We start from the raw sequence: 22,669 nt of genomic DNA, 5'->3' as shown, positions 1-22,669 counted from the left end.
AACACAGTTGGTTCCTGCCTTACAGACAATAAATAGTTTATAGTGGAAATATTTATTAGCTGCAGCCCTTAAAATGTGAGTTGTTTGCTACATGGCCCTGTAGTTCCAAAGTGCTGAGAGAGATGTGAAGGGGTGCTTATAAACAATATTTGAGAGAGTTCTGGCTGGATTATCCTACAACCCCCCTGGAGCCCTAACTACCCATCCTGGTTGTGCCCTGCCCCTTTCCGTTCCAGAGTGGAGACTAATGTGAAAGGTCAAATATCATCCACAGGGTTACAGGCTGTTCTTTAACAGCCATTACACAATAATGGACACTCACCTGACCTTTTTCCCTCTCTGTTTATTTGTCACTTGAGAGTCCAGCTGTAGGAGAGCCCTTCATAAAACCACACTTCCACAGGTCTTGTTACCTAACCTGGCCGTGTTTCTCCCCCTTACCTGTTACTCTCCCCTATTATCTAGTGTGCATTTTGATCTGTGAAAACAACTCTGAGCAATATACTAAAGATTTGAGAGATGTCTTTCATGCCTTTCAGTGTATCAAGCTTTGAAGTTGGGTATTTGCTGAACTGGGACCTCTGCTGAACCTTCCCATCTATACTTGTTGATCTGAACACAGGATTATCTGCTTCAAGCTTAGTTTTGGGTGTGACATGCAATCCAAGACGTGAAATATTGTTTTATCCTCAGACAAGAATGTGAGTGTCACCATAGGAGGGTGTGGAGGGTGTGATTTGTCACCACACTAGCTCAGCTACATGTCACGATTCTTCAATTCTTGACTTGGCCTCTTGCAGCAGGGTGGACCAAGTACTTGGAAATATTTCAGCTGCTGTGTTTGTGCATGTGTGGAAAGAGATCGGATTACTTGTTCAGAAATAATTAGGTGAAACATTAAGGCTCTCTGCTGTGATATTCACCCTCTAATGGTACTATAGAAATGTTTTCAAACTGTCAGTGAGTACAGTGGCATGTATTGTTGTGCAAAAACATAATAATGGGTGTTGATCTGCATGTGTGGGTAGCATTGAATACAAATCAAAACAAACGAGCTCTCACTGTAGCTGCCCCTTCATCCTGAGATTTCATGACCTGAATTTTTTTATTTTGCCCCTGATATTTATAGTTTTGCTGAATGGGTCTGCGGTCAGTGCAAGTTCTCATGAGTGTGTAACAATTTTAAGAACGGAAGAGATCCTCTGAGAATTCAGCTGGTTGTGTTTTCGCAGTACTATATAGACACAAGTGTGCATGTGTTAGTGTTGTTGCTAGTAGCTGAATCTGGCTGCCTGGGCAGTGGGAGGAAGCTAACTCTGCACAATCCTGGCTGGAAATCTGGCAATGGAAGCACTGGCCAAAACATCTTTCCTGGGTGTGGCGGTGTGTGTTCATGGGGATGTGAGTGTCAGAGCATCAAACATCGTGCCGACACTCCACCCAGCCCATATGACATTAAACTTTTCTAGAGGAAGCCGGAAATGGCAGAAAATGATCAGTGTTGAATGGGACAGTAGTTATTAGACACATACAAACCAGCCTCCTCTTTCTGTGAATCTCCCTTTTCCAAAGCAAAGTCCTCCCTCTGCCCTTTTTTCCTAGCTCATTAGGGCTACAAAGCCATGTTGCCCAATCTACCTTCTGACCTCTCGCATGACAGGATTTAATAAAGCAAAAAAACAGACTGAGGCTCAGAGAGAGTTTAGATTAACCCTTTAAAGCTGCAGTGGTATTTCACTACTGAGTAAATAACTCAATCTAACAATCTAAAAAGTTTTCGGTTATGCCAAATGGTATGTAAAAAAGTTGTTAAACCTATAACTGATGATGAATCTTTAAAAAAAAAACTGTATAAAAAAGTTACCAGTAATGCTACAGGCAAAAGGCCATGGTGGGTGGACAAATTGTTGGAAAAGAGGGGCTCTAGCTGACGTGACAAGTGTGAGGATAACAAACTGAAATCAGAGTTGACTATCAGGAAGGGAGGCTAAACGCATGAGAGAACAACAAAAAAAAGTTAACTGCAACACTCCATCACACGCTGCTGCAGCACACCCAACCAGCTCCGTGGTTAATTTTATTTTCATTTGGCTGATTGGGATACAAAGTAGTTTCTCCCGTCAGTGATTATCTCTAAGTGATTATCTTACGAATTACTCAAGTTTGAATTCCAAACATGAAGGAAACAACCAGCTTTGAATGTCATGTAAATGCAACTGATGTTTGTGGCGAGACATTGAAATAAAAGGCTTCATTCATTTCTTCCGCCCATTAGTCCGATGTGGGATGTGGATTTGAAGAATCACCATAACCAAACTATGTGTGTGTATATGTATGTGTGTGTGGTGGTCCAAGAGGGAAAGTGAAACAGATGCTTATACAGTCGCACAGCATCATTTAGCCAGTCAGATGACGGATGCTCTCAGGGTGGTGTGCAAAGATGAAATGACAGAGGGGGACGCCTATCTCTGGGTTCATGACTGATCCCAGTGGAAAGTCCCTTTTTGGTCTTGAACTACTTCAGTCCCTGCCAAAACCAGCCTCACCCAACCCAGTTCATTCCTCTGAGTTGTGACAGGACCAGCTGCTGCAACTCTCTAAGGAAGGAAGTGGATTTAGTTCAGGCAGTCTCTGGAAGTTGATCACGGGTGGACCAGGCTAGTATTCCTCCTCCACTTCCTCTTTGTGTAGGGAAGGAAAAGAGAAAACAAAACACAGGAAAATGAACTTTCTCTATGTTTCCTCCCCCTTTGCCTCCGCTCTCCCCCCAATCTCTCCCACTGACACTCTCTGGGAATAGAGCTGTTTGCTCAGTTGGACCCCATTGACTTAATACGTCAATGAGCAAATGGACTGAGGCCTTTAAACTGTTTCCGCTCGCACTGCAACAGCTCACCGACCTGCATTAAATCAGGCACTATGGCACAATTTTCACTCAATGCCCTGCAATACTTCTGTCATTCTGAGTCTCTTCTTTGATTGTCATCATTTCACTTTCATATGGACATTAGCAAAGGAAGTGGCTGTAGAGCAGAGTGTTAACTGTAACCCTTTGTGCGATGTTGGCGAGTGAGAGCTGTCCTTCCTGTCAGTACTTCAGAAATCAGCTGTCAGCTGCAGCAATGAATATGAAACACAGACCATACACACCTGTCGCTTACCTTTTAGATGACAAAGCCAAGCAGACCTTGTTGTTCTCACTCACTTTTCCCACCCCCCTGTTGTGTGTGTGATGTCACATCAGACCAACCGGCGTAGCACAGATGGTAAGTGCGATAAATGCTCTCACACCTCCACTTCCTCTACTTCTGTTTTCGGTCTCTCTCATTTTCACTCCACCATCCGTTCCACGAACTTGTCTTCCTCTTCCGGCTTTGTTGTTTTTCTTCCTTCATTTCTTTTTTTTCCCCTCGTATTTAGGTAAAACTTGTACTTTTTGTCATGAGTTTCTCTCAGTGGATGGCATGGAGAAAGCGGAACTTTTTCAGAAGGAGAGAAAAGCATGAAAGTAGTCTTGATTTGGGTAAGTGAATCTGCACATCTGTGATACATCAGTGGATGAATTTAGCATCACAGTTCTGAGTTACTAACCAAGCTGTTTATCCACTTAACTTACAAAATGACCACTGTATTTTACGAGTTGAAAGGGTCTTTAAAAGCAATTTCTGCTCTGGTTGTTTCCAGCCTCTGAGACAAAAACTACCAGTTTGCCAGTGTCGCACAAATGTCTACCTACAGCAGTAAAATACTTCTTTGCCTTTCACTCCTGTGTATTATTTTGTGTTGTTTTCGGATTGTATACCGTATAGGGGTAGTTTGTGTAGAGCAGCTCTGGAGTTTAACGATGCTGCATGTGGTTTGCATCCTTTGCTGCATCCATCAAAAACCTTTATGTGAACCAGTTTATGTGTGAAGAACAGAGAGACAGCTTTCTCACGTTTATGTTTACAAAGGAGGCCCTGCCAGTCATGAACGCTCTGAAGGTCCTCTTCAAATTCACAATGCGTGTGTGGGGGAATATTTCAGTTTGAAGACTGTGGACCTTAAATCTGGTGTTTTTATTCAATCTGTTAATCTTTTAACACACTCCTGTGAATGACTCACACACACACACACACACACACACCTGAATTCTTCACGTTGATCAACCCTTTCTACCGTAAGGCATGACCCAACAGCCGATTGTTTATGGAAATGCTCTGAGGCGAGTCCCTGGTTTGATTCCCAGCTGACTAGACTCTTCCATTTCTCTTCTGTCTCACTTCCTTACTGACAGTCAACACTATTGTATCATGCCATAAAATGGCATAAAGGCAGAAAAAAAAAACCAAAAACGTTCCACCTCGCCAGTTAAATTCTCATTTTGACAAACAAATCCCTGAAGCTGTTGTAAACATCTGTTTGATGTGTAATGGAATATATCTGGTGAATGGGATCAGATGAAGACGTGTGTTGTGTCCTAAACTCTGAGTTGGGTAGATTTCCAACAAATGCAGATTAGAAAGTGAATGCCTTCTCCCCACCACAAAGCTGCCAGCATCCCATGTCACTGTGTCCGATCGTTGCCTGATATGCGCTTCTTTATCTCTTTTCTCCCCCATCTTGTGCTGGCGTTTGTGTTTTGTCCTGTTGCACGGAGGGATGCTACCAAACAGTGTTTATCTGTGTTCATCCCCATCACACGATGCATTACGACCCCCACCCACCCACCATTCTCTGCTTGCCCTGTCCTGTCCTGTTCTGCTCTGCCCCCAATCCGTTTCCCTTTCATTGGCACTGTCCCTCTTTCCCTCCCCTCTTCCTCATCTCATGCATTCTTCTGATCTTTTCCTCCCTCTCTGGTCAAGGAGCGACAGAGGCGGAGGAGAGAGGAGGAGAAGGGAGCCAGGAATGTTAAATTCTGTTTTGTGCTGATTACTCTGGGACTATTTCTTCCTCCAGTGTTTTTGCTTTTGTTGCTTCTGGGGATCAATATTGTGGATACAGTAAAAGATGGCAGAGCATGGGCTCAAACTCAGAGGTAGGAACTGACAGGTGTGTGACACATGGCTTTGTGTCACCTCCGTGCAATATGAAGGTCCGGTTAACAATATTTTATGTCTTTTTGTTGCCATCTGATCAAAGCATATGTACGTTTATAATTAAATCATGATATCTTTTGGCAATAGATCGTCATTTTGCATTTTAAAATAATTGTTCAGATATCACTAAAGTTCAGATATATTCCTACTTCCATCTTTTACCGACTGGCTTATGAGTTGTTTTTTTTTTTTTAAAGGTTCACCGTCTGTGTTTTTTATGCACAGGTTTATGCATAAAACATAACATGTTCCTCTTTCAGCAGGTGAAGCCGGTAATGGCCTCACTGTATTTTAACAATGTTATATTAGGCTTTAAACACATATAACACCGAGCGAAACTTGGCTGAATTGTAGCAGAATTGCCCAGTTGGAGTTGAAGCAAGTCAAATTCTATTAAATTTACTTCAGACTTTTCTCCCCCCTCTCAACTCTTTGCACGCTCTTTTTACAAGCTGCAGCAGTGATTTACAGTTTTCTTATTATATCTGTGGTATGTAAGGTGATTGGGTTTGCTGCTCACAGTTCATCAGTATAATTCCCCCACCCCTCATCTCACAGTTACTTTTCACCTATAATTTCAGCAGTGCACACACCGGTGTACATTACAGTGGTGTTCATCAAACTGCTAAGAGGGAATATGGGCTTATCTTTCTGGACCTTTGGAGTGTTTTCCCAGATTCCCAGATCTTGGTGAGGCAAAAGTGTCAACAGCGCTGTGCTGGCTGGGGCAAGCTAAGACAAGTGACCACTGGAGGGAGGAATGAGGAATGCAAAGGGAAATTATAGGAATTCTATGCATTCCTCTCATCCTACATAGTCAAAATAATGAACATATCTGCCGACAAATTGTGAACAGGATTGAGTTGTACTTTGCTGTGCATGTATCCAAGGAAGAGAGAAAGTTTGTCAGGGGGCAGGTAACATGAGTGATAAACAATGGTTGGTATGAAAGCCTTTTAGTGAGGTTGTTGTAGCGCTGTGTGTGTATCTTGTGTTTAGATTAATGCCCTCCAATAGGCTGTGGGTGGTGCCTTACTGAAAGTCAACATAGCTAACAGGTGAGCCGCTTTCCAGACAGCTGGTGAGCTGAAGTTAACCCTCACAGATGTTTTTTTATGCATGCACCTTCTTCTTAAAGGTCGATTCATTGCCAAGCCAAGATGTCACTTAAACATTAGATTATTTTTTTCTTCATTATAAAACAGGTCTGGTTGCCAGGTAAAATATCTGAGAATTCAATCCTCCTACTGTGATTTTTGTGATCTAATAACTAGATGATTATTTCTATTGGCATTTAGTAGTGAGTTTTACTACGCTGTAATTTTTGGTTTAGGCTGAAATCATAGCTACATTATTACTTTTACCATTACTTTGTATGGCAGTGTGTCACTCAGAAAATGGTCAGCCAGTCAGAAGAGTGCCTCTGAGACGGACTCAAAAAGTCCCATTTGTTTTGGGTATTTTCACTAATCACCGTGACAACTTTCAGACACAAATCCAAGCTGCCAGTTTCTAGTTGCTAAACATTTTTAAGATTGATCTTATTTTAAATCTTGAGCAAAAGCTTTTCAGTTGGTGAAAGATAATTGTGCCTCACTGGTGTAGCCATTTGTAAATATCTCTATTTGTTTAGCCGCTGAGCTCTGATGTTTACTGTGTGATGCTGCTGTGGAAACCCTGATGGTTTGTTTGATTTTCACCTCGCTGCCTCCCACTGCTCTCCCTGCTGTGTGGTCACAGGCTCTCTCCACCTGTGGGATGGAGGGATATACTTGGAGACCGGGGCTGTATATTTTATGTGTCTGCTTTGTGTTCACAGCTGGCTGCTCTGAGGAGAAAGAGTGTTTCTGGGATCCCCCCCCCTCTTCTTATGCCGTTTTGTTTTCAGTTAATTTTTCCTCAGTGCTCTTAACTCTTTGTTATGTAATGTTGGTCATCATTGGGTCAAGGAATGAGAACAGTCTGACAAATAGAAGAAAAATCAATATCAGTCAATCAACAATCATCATTTGTTCTGCCTGAAGGTCTTTTGTTCACAGAAATCTCTGCAAACAGCCTTGACCATAAATAAAGGTAATCGCAAAGACTCTAATGTAATTTGCTGGAGAATTGTTTGAGACTTGAGGATTTGTTAGGGAGGGAATCCTTCATACAACATTGTGCTCGCCGTGCTGGTGAGTATGTGTATGCATTAAGTATATTGACAGCATGCGTGTGCTCACTGAGCTGTGAGACGATACCAGTGGGATTACTCTTCCTGATATAATCACCACTTCCTGTTTGGCTGATAGGGAAGAAAACATTTGTTTCTCAGTACATTCACTACACATGACTCTACACTCTTTGTGTCATCCCTCTGCTTGGACTAATGCATGTGAGTGTCTGTGGCTAATCTATGTGGCAGATGATGACTGATTGCTTGACTGGGGCTGAAGATTTGTTCTGCAAATAAATGTGCCTGTGACTCTTGCCTCACTGTGTTGGTGGAGTTTGTTCTTTCTACTCACAGGCTCGATAAGATATCTTTATCGTATGACCAAGTGACCCATAAAAACTGTTTTGTTGCAAGTTTCTGTGAATAAAACCAGGCAAAATTTGGAGCTTTTAATTATTAGTGTCACCTTAAATGGAGTGGTGGTCTGCTTTAACACACTGATAGAAATAACATCAGCATTTTAATGGACTCTCTGTACACAATATGGAATAACTTTCCTTCAGTCTTCTTCATTTAGTGCTTTTCATTGGTATACATACATGTTGATAGAGTTCAGGAAAACAGTATTTCCCTCCTTTCCTTTCACCCCATGCAAGACAGAAATGGTCAGGTCATGTAATCTTCGGCTCACCTGCAGTATTTTTTAAAATGAAGTTTTTTATTTTTATTTCATAACTAATAAGACAATAAATACTTTACCATAAAATGTTTTGATATTCTACACCCTCTAATTTCATAAACGTTTTTTTAACAAATGAAGCTGAAATGAAGTTTTCTCACCAACATCATATGCTACTGTGCCACTCAGGCGCAGTAAATGTGTGCTGATGTGACAGTATGTTTATAATTTAGGTGTGTGCATGTTCTTTAGCAGCAGAAGACGTATGTGTCGCATATGGCACATCCATGGCTGCAGTGCTGCAGTGAGCAGATGTAAATAGTGACATAAGTGGACATGTGTTATGCTGTGTTAATGTTGTATATACACAATCCCCTCGGTAAGGGTGCTTTTTGTCTTTTGACACGCACACGCACACGCACACGCTCTTGAGCTGCCGGTGCTTTGATCAGCGTGGCAGTAAGACATTCCTGTGCTGTGTTGAGTAGGAACAGCAGACGGACTGAGGGGGAGCAGCACGTATGAATCAGGTGTATTGTCTTGTTTTGGTGGAATGACGGTGAGCCCAGGAGACCTGAGACCCGAGGGACCCTCCTCTCAAGGGCCTCAGAGGCCCTCCACAGGGTGCCGATAAGGCTGTAGGGACAGGGGTTTTTTCTGTAAAAGGAAAATTGATATTGTGCAGAAAGCATGCCTGTAATATAACTGCCTTCACTTCCTTCTAATTGTAAGCTGTTTTCTTGCCCGCCCATTTCTCTACCTGCGGCTATGTCTGTAGTTTGGCTCTTTTTCTTTTTCTTTTTTTTTTTTTTTGTTTGTTTGCTGTCATGTTGTCTTTTAGTCTTCCTTGGTTGTCAGGACATGTTGAGCTATTCCACCTGAAAGTTGTCCTTTGTGATTGATTGTCATCAGTTCTCGGGCCTCCTGCCATGGCACCTTCCACTTCGTCAATCATGCTGCCCTTTTATTTTACTTTTGCTAGCTGCATTCTTCTCCACGTTGACTTTCCCAGTCATCACCACCCTTCAGAAGGAATCCCAAAGGTGCCCCCATAGATTTATGGGGAAAAATGGGGTCTTTTACAGTGTTACGGTTCAACGCTCTTGAAAGGCGCTAGTTTAGAGGACGCAGTCCAGGCAACAAGTCTACATGCAGAAATGATATTTATTGAACGGCAGAGAAAAACTACAATAGAAAATTTCTCCTCAAAGTATCTAACATCAAGATTGAATGGAGAAGATTCTTACCAGCACCATTTATCTCACCCCCTCACCTCTTCACCCCTCTCACCCCCACTTCTGTACATTCTTGTTTTTATGCTCCTCCTCACCCTGCCAGCGGCTGCACACACACACACACACACACACACACACACACACACGATATACACTCCACACATCCCAAACAAAGAAGTCGACAACTGCTGGGGTTGGTGATCATAACCTTTGACCTTTTGTTCAGTTCATGGTGCTTTACACAGCGACTGAATTGAATGACAATGGCATGATCATATACACCTGCACCACCTCTCCGCCCCTCTGGTACAGTCTTAGACCACAGTCATGCTGTCAGGAAGCAGATGTGAATGTGTTTCCATTTTTCCCCTTTACTTCCCTCAGGTGAAGCAGACAGACAACTGAATGAACTTTTTATTTAGGAGGATATGAAAGGGCGTGGAGAAAAAAACTGAATAACTGAAATAATGTATTGTTCTTACTGTTTTTGTGCATTAAGAATTTCATGATGGTCAAGAGTTCAATTAACCAACACAGTATCTTCTGCATATTCAGGATAAAATCTGAAAAAACAAAAAAGTGTCTAAGGGCCTGTTTGTTTGTTTTTCAGTTTAATTCTGCTTTTTGTTTTATAGCAATAGTGATGTTTTCCTGAATTAATTCAGCGTTTTAAATTGTTTTCACCAAGGTGTTAAGTTGCTAAACTGTCAAAAATGGCAAAAGTTCATAAAAATAAAACTGCCACTGAATTAGTGATGGATAACACCGACTGTCTCCACATTATGAAAACAGCACTAGCAGAGCGCATCAGCAGAACAACTTAATGGTGCTCTAAAGAAAATATTAAAAGAAGTTAATGGGCATCACTTACATCTGAGAAGCTCTAAACAGTGAATACATTGAATCATTAGTTTGCAAATTACTGGGAAGACTGCTGCTGATTAATTTTGTCTACACTGATTTGTTGTCTCATCATTAAGTGGCCACATGGGAACAGATTTCTCACTTTCTCACTTGTCACTGTCTACCTGAAAGAATATTGGCAGAGGCCTCCTTTAGATTATTTTCTCACAGAGTCAGCCTGTGGTATCAATTTAACCTTTGGCTATGATTTATACAACAGCAGTTGTGTTAATTTTATCCCCGAAAAATTGATATACATTGTTTCCTTCATATTGTTTGAGCAAAATGAAGCGTGACTTTCTAAGTGGAGTCGAAGGCTTTGCATGAGCTGCCCCGTTCATTGCTTAGTCACATCAAAGCAGCTGACCCCGACACACAATGGGGCCTTATAAGAGCGAGAGTTGGCGACAGTGAAGGAGGACCTAGGAGAGAGCCAGTCAAATGAAAATATGGGAAATATTTGTCCAATTGACTTCAGTGACCAGGGGAATGACGGTTGGGTGAGGTGGATAACACGTTGTTTTTTTTATGTTCTTTTGACAAGGTAGTTGTGTTGCTAATGCATCTGAGCACACTATCCAGATAACCATCTTACATACATTTTATTGTTATGGGGTTTTGTAATTTTCCAGCCACATTGATCATGATGCTTTTAAGCTGTGACGCCTCAAGTTTCTGTTGCCTTTTTTAGCATGTCAGCATGAGCCTGTTTTTACAGTTCCTCATGTAAAACATTAGAAATGGCCTGGATGTTCAAATTGTTCTTTGCTTTTATCATAACAGTACAGACTGCCAATTTCATTCACCTCTCTAAAAGCCCATCTTCTTGCTGTTCCACAGATGAGCATGATGCTGTACAGAAGAAAACTTTTACCAAATGGATAAATGCGCAGTTCTCCAAGGTAATGTAAAATATTGACCAGTTCCAAAGGGTGTCAGACTTGTACTTTCTGAAATTCTTAAGTTCCAAGAAAATAAATGTATGATTTCAGTGTGCCTGATGTTCAACTGAAATGTTTTGAAGCATGACTGTAATTTAGCAAATAATTTCAGTCCAGCAACTGTTTATTTCTACTGTCCTGTTGATATTTTTGAGCTTGAACCTTCGTGTACGACACGACACATTATGGTCACTTTTTTGCTGGAAGAAAAGTCCACTAAACTAATGAAATCTTCAAAAGCTGCAAAAGCTTGCTGCACTGCACAAAATGACCCCAAAGCCCAAAGGCTGTTTGTAAATAATCAAAACAATGAACTAACAAATATTTCTTTTAAAGCATCTCTCACTCCATTACTACACTCAGCAGCAGTCTGTTAGAGAAATAAGGGCTGGTTCTTATATTTCATTGTCCTCATCAGTGCACATTGGGGTTAGATATGTTGGTTGACTGTGGTAATTGGCTTCTTTCTAGGCAAACAACCTCTGAAGCTTTTAAATGCTTTTCGTTTCGCAATAGTAGTTTCTACCACCTACAAAACTCTCTCTTCTTCTTTTTTGTGTTTGACACTGTTTTGGATACCTGTCAAACATGTGAGCCTTTAAAAGTAGCTGCTGCAATTTCTGCTGTAATGTCCTGGATTGAGGTGTTGAGCCTTTATAGACATTTGCATTGTATAGATATGAAGTCCGCTGTGACATCTAAGTTTCCACTCAGTGACGGCCTGAAAGTACCTTTAGATGGCCAAATTATTTGTTTAAATCTGTTGGTTGCATGGTTAGTTCATTGCTAATGTTTAAATTGCTGTCAACATGTGCGGTTGTTGATTATTTTGTTGTTTATTTAAATTTACACAAAATTTTACTTACCAGTTGTATTGTTTTCTCTTATCAGACGGGAAAGACGCCCATCAAAGACATGTTTTCTGACCTGAGGGATGGGAGGAAGCTGCTGGACCTGCTGGAGGGTCTCACTGGCACGGTCCTGGTGAGTTTGTACATGTGTGTTTCATGTGTGTTTTGCCCAAGAATTTAAAATTTTTTTAATACTGGGGTCAACTAAATCACTATTGGATCGAAAGAACGCTGAAGGTGTTGGCACACACTCTCAGTTTATCTTTATGTGGAATTGTGGTGCTGTGGCAGAGAAAAAGATGTTTGTGTTTTATCAAGCTGGACAGCACAGACCAACGTTTAAAGGTATCTGGACTGACCTCGAGTTTTTTCAGCTGAGGGACGACTGCTGCGTCCCCTCAGGTCTGTATGAGCACATGCATTACGTCATGTAAATGCCACCTCGGTGTCTAATGTAAACATGTGAGCCACTCAGCGGGCCTCAGCAGATGTTTTTGGATCCTGGAATGGGTCTGTGATCTTCTAATATCATTTTAACCCTTACCACTTTCTGCATCTTGATATTTTCTGCATTATTGTTATTTTAGTTTAACCTCCACAAATATCTAGCTTGGCAAAGATTAGTGCATTTAATGAATGCTTTGTGTACTGTTTGCTCATCAGTTAATCAGAAAAGTAGTTGATAAGGACATAAAAAAAGAAATCATACTTTTTCTCCATCCCTTTATGTTAACGTTGTCAGTGATTTATTTGGAGACACTTGCCTGTTGCCTCTTAAACAGCATATCTACTTCCCAGCACCTGAAGCTGGATTAAGTGCCAACTCTCCTTGTGCTCTCCAAATGCACGCACACACACACACACACACACACACACACACACACACTCCGCTCTCCACTCTCTGATACCAAAATACTAATTCTATAATTGGGTGCTAATGAGTGCTTGAACTATGGGAAGACTTAAAAAGGATTTGCAGTTGGCAGCTATCCATGCTGCCATTCTTTCCATGAGTTGACCTGTGGGCACTGCTGATAGGTTAATAGGTGTGATGAATGTATGGTGAGAAAGATTCTGCTGACAGGTGGCATACCTTCACTTTGCCTTGCAGTGAATCCTCTCATACATTTTTCTTGCTCAGTTGGACAGGAGACTAATATTGAATGTTTGTCTCACATTCAATTACACTCATTTCCTTGAAATCGGGGAATTCTGAACTGTAAAAGAATTCTGCAACCTGACGATGGACGGGTGAAGAAGGAACATGTGATCAGCAAATTTTTGTTGTATTTCCTCTTCCTCAGACCAAAGAGCGAGGCTCCACCAGAGTGCATTCCCTCAACAATGTCAACAAAGTGCTTCAAGTCCTAAATCAAAATAATGTGAGTACCTGGTGATTTGTGCTATTTTGCTGCTGTTTTCCATGTCAGGGGGTGTTTGGTGGATATATGTGGGCACAGTTTTTAATTTGTTGCCATTTAGAACTCTGAAGAGTTTGCATTTTTTCTATTTGAACCAGACAGTATCACACAGGAAAGTCAGAAAGAGACAATGATCAGTGAAATCTTCAGCTGCTTTATTGACTCACAATAGGCCACAATGCATTTGACAGTACCAGCGATGTGTACATTTTGAGTCGCCGTGTCGCTGTTCAGATTCAAATCAGCAACACTTCCTCTACCTATATAGGACTGCATGTTCTCCTTTGGCCTTTAATTTAAATTTGTCATTTTGTCTATGTGTTGTGTTCTGTAATTCTCGCATCGCTCACTCCTTTGCTGGCTCATCTGTCCTCCTCTCTGTGCACAATGGTTGCTCTTAATGCTTTGACCTTAGCAGTGGGCGATAAGGGGCAGGGCCTGTCCATGGAAAGTAACGGAGGCTTGAGTTTGCATGCAACTCCTGCGGGTTTCTCTCCTCCAGGAGCCAAAAACTGTCAGCTGGCTGTGAGGGCCAAGGTTCCCCTTTTAAGTCTGCTGGCTGAAATAAAATAGGCATATAGGAATTCATTTCAAATAAGTAGAACAAATAAAATAAAAATACCTGCTGACGCTAATTTAAGTTTCAGATCCACACTTATTGAAATGTGCTTAACTTTGATGTCATGGTCTTACAGTGGAAAAAAGAGGCTTTTGCCTTCAGTTAAACATAGGTGGTTAAAAACCACCATGATGTGTTCCTTCTGCTGTTTCCCATCAACAGAGGTTGAATAGGTGCAAAAGAGTGCTGTTCTCTCTGGGAAAAAATCCGGTAGGATTATCTACTGTAGAGGTGAACCTCTGTGTGTCAGAGACAGAGACACAGAAGGAAAAAGAGCAAGACAAGTGTTGTTATGATGAGATAAAGCTAATTGGGAGTAGAGATACTGTTGGGTCAATTCAGTGGCCAATCATAATTTGAATGGTTTGATCATGTTCCGCTTTGTACCTTGATCCTCATCAAAATATTGATATATAATCACACCACACTTAACCCCCTCATGATTACTGTCTGATCAGCCTGCTGCTGCACTTTCCAGGCACCAGTGGAAGGGTGCAGTGTGAGTGGTGTGAGCCAATATTTGGTGAGAATACATGTTTGAGAGGCAATCAGCTGGAAGAGCCTGGTCACTGAGTGGGTTTTGAAGTTATATTATTTATTGTTTATTATTGTTTGCACCATTAATGCTTTATTTTTAATTGTCCTTCTCACTATCTGCTCCATCTCAGGTTGATCTGGTGAACATAGGAGGGACAGATATTGTGGATGGGAACCACAAGCTCACGTTGGGTCTCATCTGGAGCATTATTCTTCACTGGCAGGTGAACACACAGAGACTGTGCCTGCTACCCACCCACACCTTTCACACACACCCAATGACTAATTAATATTTGCTGAGTGAACTCGGTGATGTTCCAGCAGGAATAAAATAAAGATGATGAAGAATTATTGTATCATTGTGCTGTTGTGCACATATACATAAAATTTACTGCTTGGTGCAGTTGGCCTGTTGAAATTTATGTCACTCCCTTTACTTGTGTAAGTTGCTAACTTCATGCAGAACTGCAAGTTTTAGTTTTTATCGCTTAAGAAAATGCATAATTTCATGGTGTTGTAAAAGTATATAATAGATGCTTTTTTTTTGTCTATGTGGTTCTCCGTGTACTTGTGCTTATACAGGTAAAAGACATCATGAAGGACATCATGTCCAACCTCCAACAAACCAACAGTGAGAAGATCTTACTGAGTTGGGTCCGCCAGTGCACCCGCTCATATCCAGAAGTCAATGTGCTGAACTTTACCACCAGCTGGGCAGACGGCCTGGCTCTCAATGGCATCCTCCACCACTTCAGGTGAGGAGGAATAGATTATGTGGTGGGGCCATGTTGGGGCCATGTTGGGGCCATGTTGGGGCCATGTTGGGGTCATGTTGGGGTCATGTTGGGGTCATGTTGGGGCGAAGACTGCTCTTTACTGCTTGTTGTTGTTGAAACCAAGAAAGCTGAAAATGATCTTTCTACCTTCATGTTTTAGTGTTTTAGCACATTGTTCTTGAGATGTGTTGTGTTGTCGTTTCTTGATCGTGGTCCTGCCTCTGTGCCTCTGCTTCAAGTTGACATTACATATTTGACATATGACCTTTGACTCTGAATGTAAATCAACGGACCAAAACCTTTGAATTTTTCAAAAACCAAGGCCTGGTGTTTGTGTGTGCGTGTGCGCGTGCACATTTCTTTGCATTTTTAAGTGTGGGTGTGACCGAGCGGGAGAGATTGTGAGGATACCCAGGCTGCGTAAGTGGCGGAAGGTCAGGCTGACAGGTCAGCGCCTGCAGGGTCTGTGTACACTGCTTGACTTGGTCTGTTTACGCCTGTCATGTCACTGTTTGCACACGCTCAGTGTGCGTATGTGTTTGTATACCGTTGTGTGTGTGAAAGCAACAGAGGGAGTGGAGTGTCAGGGGTGTCTCCCTTTTCTGTAACCCCTTGTTCTTACCAGTGACGTGGAGGCTCACACACACACAAACACACAGGCCTGTAAACTGTGAGAAAGGCCACTGTTGGTTTAGACTTGGGCTAGGGTTTAGGTGGATCAGTGAATACACACATTCCACACTCAGCTGGCCTCAACACAAGTCCCATTATGCACAAATCAGGGTAGAGTCTTCAAATACAGTCACAACTCTGGTATATGCACAATGACATTTCTATTTGTTAATGTAAGAGAAGCTGCGGTTCTGTAAAATTCACTGTCATGGTTTTTGTTAGATTAATACGTCCAGTGGAAGCATTTATGTCTTGATGGTTAAAGGATGAACTCTAATAGTTTAATTTGGGAACATATTTGGAAACCTTCAATAGAACTGTATCCATGTTGCTGCTCTGTGTGTTTTCAGGCCAACTGCATTCAGCTGGGATCAAGTGGTCAAACTGAGCCCTGTGGAAAGACTGGACCATGCCTTCACTGTAGCCAAAGATCAGCTTGCTATTGAGAGATTACTGGATGCAGAAGGTATTGACAAAACAGGCCACTTTGAACATTTTCCCTTATTGTCCCAAGGTAATGATTTGGGGAAGAACAACATTAGAACATTTTATAAAAATGGTTGTAAATGAAGACATATTATAGTCGCTGTAAAACATTAAAGTTGGCTTTGGATTTACTTTTTTACTGCCTGAACATATTTAAACAATCTGTTCACGAAGCCCAGTTTCATGTCCTGCCAGCAGCTGGATAAACCCACTGTGGAGCAAATAACTTTGTGTTGTCTTTGGCTGAAGATTTGTAAAAAGCTGTGCAGGCTCAGTATGTTTTTCTGGTACACGTAGCACCTGTGCTTGCTCAGAGTGCATGAATTTGAGATGTCTAAATTAAGTTTTTTCGTGTTATGCCATGACTGAGGGGCAGTCACACCTGACCTGTGTCAAAGCCAAGTTTAATCAGCATAGCCAGCTTCAACTTGCCTCCTTCGCTCCCCATATAATCTCCTGTCACCCTTAACTGCCGTCTCACTTCACCTGCCATGTTTCTTTTCTCCTCCTGCACTTTTCACTTCTTTATCGCTCACTTTCTCTTCTGCCTACTTCCCATGCTTAATTTTAATCTCTGATCGTACTGCTCTGTATCCACCCCCCCTTTCTCAGACGTGGCGGTGCAGTTACCTGATAAGAAGTCTATCATCATGTACGTGACCTCGCTCTTTGCGGTCCTGCCCAAAGATGTGACCATGGAGGCCATCAGAGAGGTCGAGACCCTGCCACGTAAATTCAAAGTGGAGGCTGAGAACTTAGGTCCAAGCCTTAGCACTCAGGTAAAATACACAGTACATTATGTTGTGTTATATGTTATCTAGGCAGATACCAGAAAAGTGTAACGTTTGGTGAAGTGGGTCAGTTTAGGCCAAAAGGAGAGTAATCATACTCAGTCTTTAAGTCTTCACAGAATGGGAGTCCATGTCTGGATCTGCTTTTAAAAGCATTCAAGCTGCTCTTTTATGTGCAAACTTTAAAAATCAACAGCTGCTAACCTGCAATGTAGGAAAAAATAACAGTGGATCCAAACTTCAGGAATTTATGATCGGAATTTGATAACATTTTTCATAACAAGTAGTTCTTTTTGGGTTTTTTTTCCTCTATTTTGGGAGTGCAGCATAAAGCAGTTTCTTTATTATTAGAAAAAAAAGGAAACTTGTTAAACAATTATATTTATCTGCAAAACAAGGCTAGAGAACATGCACACACTCCAGTGAATTCCAAAACAACTGAAAAGCCTGCGTCAGAAAAAATGAACCCATAGCAGCCTGAACCTATTGTATTTCTGATAACATTCGGCTTGAAGGCCACAGACCCTGTTCTGTGCCGGCATAAGAAGTATTGCAAAGTGTCTCTTTGTGTGTTGTCAGAGAGAATGAGTCACTCCCACTCTGAAAAAGCCATCTCCTTCATTCTCTCCAGCACTGCTCATGAAAAGCACAGCAGGCGCAGGCAAATAGGGAGCAGGGCCATGACTCACCACTCTGACATTAGCCAACAGACTTGAACTATGCTGCTGGAAACACAGAGCTGTATGAGGATGGAAGAAATTGAGTGAATAAATTGGTGAGAATGGGAGTGTGTGCAGCGGGCTGTGAGAGAAGGTTATTTGTGCATTAGAGATGTTGATGGACTGCTGAGCCGTTGGCTTCACTAACTTGTAATTGGAATATTTATGTATACGTATCCTTTACGCCGACACATTTCATAGTCAGGAAAAAATAAACTTACCTCGTTTGAGTTGATCAGTCAGTAGGGTTCGATTTGGGCTGAGATACAATTTCGGATACTTCCAAAATGCCGTGCTCCATCCTTCGAGTCCTGAGGCTGCTCGTTTTAGAGGTTTTTAGTCAGAAGTTAGAGAATCCCAAAACCACCTCTTCAGCTTTTAGTGTGCACGGGCACATACTTCACACACCCCTGGAACGAACACTGGAAAAGTCTTTAAATAGCTCTCTGATTGGTCCAGCCCAGGGTTTACTTTCCTGGCAGGCTTCTTGTCCCCATAGGAAGAGATGCTTAATGCTGAGGCTGAGTGGAGGAAAAGCAAAGGCTCTCTGTTTCTGATGCCTCCCTTAAGTTTTTGGTTCATTATATTCTTTAGTTGTTTTAGTTAAGAGGTTTGATTTGATTTTTTATTTTGATCTCTCTGGTTTGAATATCACTCATGATAAGGGCACCGTAGTATATCACATGCTCCGGAATCACAGCTTCAAAAGTGATAAATTTAGGGATTGAGTTGAGCAAATCATCTGGTGATAATAAAATGTTCTGTCGAGCCAGACCACAGCTATTTTACAGCCATTCAAGTCGATAAATAGACCAAGGCTGCAGTTTTCTCTCTCCCATGCCTTTCTTTCCCTGTCAGCCAACACGGGTCTAACTTACAGTATTTTTTCCTGCTTATTCCGAATAACCAAAAGGTCATTGGATATTTTCAGCAGGTGACCTTTTCCACAGTTTGCTACACAGACATTACTGCTTTGTATTACCAGCCCATTAAACAAATGTTGCTTGTACTGGTCCCTACATTCACCTTAGCGTTTCTGTCATCTTTGACTTGGCTGCCACTGCAGCGATTTTATCTCCTGTTCATTTCAGCCTCTTCTTTCAAACCCTTTTCCTTCACCAAATGGAAACTTGGAAGTGCTGTTGACAAGAAAGGACATCACATATCAATGTGGGATTTTGCTGACAGTATATCTGATTTGCCAGGGACGTAGTTGATAAATGTAACTGGTCTAAAAAGTCAGCTGTCACTGCACAGGAAGAATCTTCCCATGGATACAGAGGCGGTAATTTTGAGTCACACAGTATGAAGCATGAGGTTAAAGGGATTTGAAGCAGTTTTGTAGAATTTTGGCTCCATTCTTCCTGCTTCTATTTAAGGAATTATTAATTGTCCTCAATTTCAGTTTTTGCCTCTTGTCCTTTGACCGAATACCGCGCAGCTCCCTGATTGTACACCATATTTTCTCCATGATACCGATGTGTTTCAACCTCACAGCTATTCCTAGAATGAGGATTGACCTACCCAGCATGCCAGGGGCACCGCCCAGCACCCCATAATAGGCCTGCTGTTGTGTTGTGTTTTTTTTTTTTTTTTTTTGTCCTCAACTGAGCAGAGTAAGTCGCTCTGCATGCTCCAGAGCAGCACAGGCCCGACTAGATGTCTGACTCTACTTTAAAACTTGACAGCCGATGTTTCAAAAATGAAACTCAGAATAGAGGACAGTTTGAGGTCTTGAGCAATGACATTTTTCTGGGCAAAGTCTGGCTTTTCAGTTTCATGTTTGAGTTTCAGTGACTCATTTTGAATGTGACATTGGAAAGAAGCAAAAACGTAGGCAGTTTTTTCCCCCCTTCCAATTCCAAAGGAAACGGGCAGCAGCCCGAGGCCCCAGACCCCCAGCACCCCGATGGAGAGTGAGGGAGAGCTGGAGGGCAGTTTGCAAGAGGTGGACCTGGATAGTTACCAGACTACACTGGAGGAGGTTCTGACCTGGCTGCTGTCGGCAGAGGATGCCCTACAGATTCAGGATGAGGTGTCGGATGATGTGGAAGAAGTCAAAGAGCAGTTTCACACACATGAGGTAGGAGGAGATGCAAGCATGAATGCACATTTTTTACCAGTGTATACAAATTAGCAGGAAATGAAAAACCAAGTGCCCTAAAATACCATCCATCTTGGAATTACACATCAAGTTAAAAGATCACATATTTAAGACAAACAATGACACATGTATAAAACATATTTATTTGTCTGACTTGCAAAACAGATTTTTAGGTTAGTTTAGTTTCAAACTCCACGGTGACAATAATGATGACACTATCCCAGAAATCGAGGTCTCCCACATCCAATAGTATATGCTCTGTAAATGATGGGAATGCCTGAAAATCTTCCCAAGAGCAGTGGTGCATAGCATCCTAAGCAGCATAGCCATGGTCTGTGTAGGTGCATGTGTGTAAATGGGCTTTGGCTGGATTCCCTTGGCTGAAATGTGAATATTTGTGAAGTCTTATATCTGGAATCCAGGTCAAAGCAGAAAGCTTGTTGTGAGGTTGTGTGAGTGAGACCCAAAGCCTCTTTAACAGCCAACCTGGTTTTTCATATTCTTAGCTCCAGCTTCTCTGGCAAAGCCTCATCAAAAACAATGTGCTCAGAGGTGTTGTTAAAAATATTTACTCATCCAGAGTTCATGAAAAGAAACAAAAAGAGTCCATCTACGGGGTGTAAAGGTGTATACCTTAAATTGTTTATCTCATGTTGTATTTTTTTATTTCCAGCACAGAGCTTGTCAGGTTGCCCAATCCTATTTTTTTTTTAAATCATATCCGTTTACTACTCCTTTCCTTTGAGGCCTTTATGATGGAGCTGACAGCGCACCAGAGCAGTGTGGGTAATGTGCTGCAAGCTGGGAACCAACTGATTGCCCAGGGGAACCTGATGGAGGAGGAAGAGGATGAGATTCGGGAGCAGATGAGCCTCCTTAATTCTCGCTGGGAGAACCTTAGAGTAGCCAGCATGGATCGCCAAGCCAGGTAGATACTGCCTCATTCCTTTTACTCCACTGTCACGCCTTTCCTGTTGTTTTTTTGTAAATGGCAAATATTACCTACTGATAAGTGTGTGCAGCCATCACATCACGAGTCACAAATGATGGAGTAGAGATAGTTTCCCTTTCTGTGTCACTTCATGTTTATGGCTCTTTCCTGTGTTGAAGGTTCTATCTATAGGAAGATTACACCTGATAAGCTTAGAGCTTCTCAAGGCCAAACCGATCTGATGTTTAATCTCTGTCATCAAGATTTATGAGTCACGGTCTGTATATCGGATTCATGATCTCCACTGAAGCATTTGTTGACCCTGATTTGATAGAATATGTGCTTGTGTGTGTCATGACTCGCTGTCGGTAGAGTTTGCACGACATTTCTGCTCACTCCAGTGTTTGTGCTACTGTCAGGCAGTTAGATAATCAGCTGAAAAGTTTATTTAACAGCTTCCATTTCCTTTGTGGCTCGACACACCCACCTCACTGTCTCCCTGCTCTGGCTTTACCCTTTTCTCTCTCCAGACTCCACGAAGTCCTGATGGATCTTCAACAGCAGCAGCTACAGCAGCTTTCTGACTGGCTGACGCAGACGGAAGAGCGAATCAGGAAGATAGAGATAGAGCCAGCAGCTAAAGACCTGGAAGCCTACAAAGAGCAGATAGAGCAGCACAAAGTAAATTGAGCTTCTCATTGAAAAATGATCTATCTTGTGTGCTTTAATATGGATAACCCAGGCCATCATGTTGTCACGTGACTCTGTAGTTTCACGAGTCACGCACCGTGTCCATAGAGAGGTTTTGTTTTTTTTTTTTTTTTTTCTGATAATGGGTAATAATGTGACTTGTGCTAACTTTTCATTCAGGAGCTCCAGAACGACCTGGAGGCAGAGCAGGTTAAGGTCAACTCCCTGACACACATGGTGGTTGTTGTAGATGAAAACAGTGGTGAGAGTGCCACTGCTGCTCTGGAGGAGCAACTGCAGGTAAGTTGTTGGCCTAATAGACGTCAATTTGCCCAGCTTATATTGTTTGTCAGTCCGAGGAGGAAAGTCTTGTAGTACATGCAGTAGATTCTGTGCACCTTTTATTTCCCGCTCTGAATAATAACATGGTCCATATTTGCCAGAACAGAGTTGCCATACCTTATGTCTATATATATCTATTCAAAGATTAGATTTTGTTGTCTGGACCTTATCTACAAAGGTTGGCAGGTCTCTAACCTTAGTTTTGTGTCTGTAAATATCTCCATGCTTATTTACTTTGCTTGTATGAATTTTTTCCTTGCCTTACATTCAGTCTTTGGGTGAGCGGTGGGCAGCTGTGTGTCGGTGGACTGAGGAGAGGTGGCACAAGCTACAGGAAGTCTTTATGGTCTGGCAACAGCTTCTGTCAGATCAGGTAGGGCAGTTCACCAGAGACACACAGTCACATACATGACAAATGTCTATCTTCCCTTGTTCTAATTAAATTACCAATTAGATTAAACCCGTTCAATAGCTAAAGGTGACGGAAAAAGGTCAATGTGTGACTTAAATAACAGCTTATCTGCTCTTTTTGTGAGAGATGAGACAAAATGTTTCAGTAAATTCAGTCTTTCACATTCACTTTTCATGAAATCTTGATTTTATTCACTCCATCATCCCCACATAACGCTGAACATACTTTCATTGGAGTTGGAGATGTCTGTTTCTGAATTTAGATTTACATTAAATCTGATTGCTGCACTGAAACTGGAAATCTCTGTTTTGTAAATATTTGCTC

General features: G+C 41.8%; 1 protein-coding gene across 5 annotated transcripts in view; it reads left to right on the top strand.

The window, feature by feature from the left end:
• Window positions 1–22,669, top strand: part of utrn (utrophin) — a 145,752-nt gene that overhangs the window by 3,791 nt on the left and 119,292 nt on the right. For 2 of the 5 annotated variants that reach the window (XM_029496426.1, XM_029496423.1), the window contains exons 1-13: window positions 3,391–3,523; window positions 10,894–10,955; window positions 11,886–11,978; window positions 13,150–13,227; window positions 14,554–14,646; window positions 15,005–15,177; window positions 16,221–16,336; window positions 16,969–17,135; window positions 19,734–19,949; window positions 20,717–20,898; window positions 21,432–21,582; window positions 21,772–21,891; window positions 22,205–22,306. In XM_029496426.1, the coding sequence (XP_029352286.1) occupies window positions 3,442–3,523; window positions 10,894–10,955; window positions 11,886–11,978; window positions 13,150–13,227; window positions 14,554–14,646; window positions 15,005–15,177; window positions 16,221–16,336; window positions 16,969–17,135; window positions 19,734–19,949; window positions 20,717–20,898; window positions 21,432–21,582; window positions 21,772–21,891; window positions 22,205–22,306 (1,635 nt within the window). In that variant the 5' untranslated portion in view covers window positions 3,391–3,441. Of the gene's footprint in view, window positions 1–3,390; window positions 3,524–4,859; window positions 5,021–10,893; window positions 10,956–11,885; window positions 11,979–13,149; window positions 13,228–14,553; window positions 14,647–15,004; window positions 15,178–16,220; window positions 16,337–16,968; window positions 17,136–19,733; window positions 19,950–20,716; window positions 20,899–21,431; window positions 21,583–21,771; window positions 21,892–22,204; window positions 22,307–22,669 lie in introns of those variants that run through there. The other 3 variants (XM_029496424.1, XM_029496425.1, XM_029496427.1) reach the window with 2 other exon arrangements.

Source organism: Echeneis naucrates, chromosome 24 (genome assembly GCF_900963305.1).
Source record: "Echeneis naucrates chromosome 24, fEcheNa1.1, whole genome shotgun sequence".
NCBI lineage: Eukaryota > Metazoa > Chordata > Actinopteri > Carangiformes > Echeneidae > Echeneis > Echeneis naucrates.
Note: the sequence above shows the minus strand (reverse complement) of the source record. Positions and strands in the feature narration are given on the sequence as shown.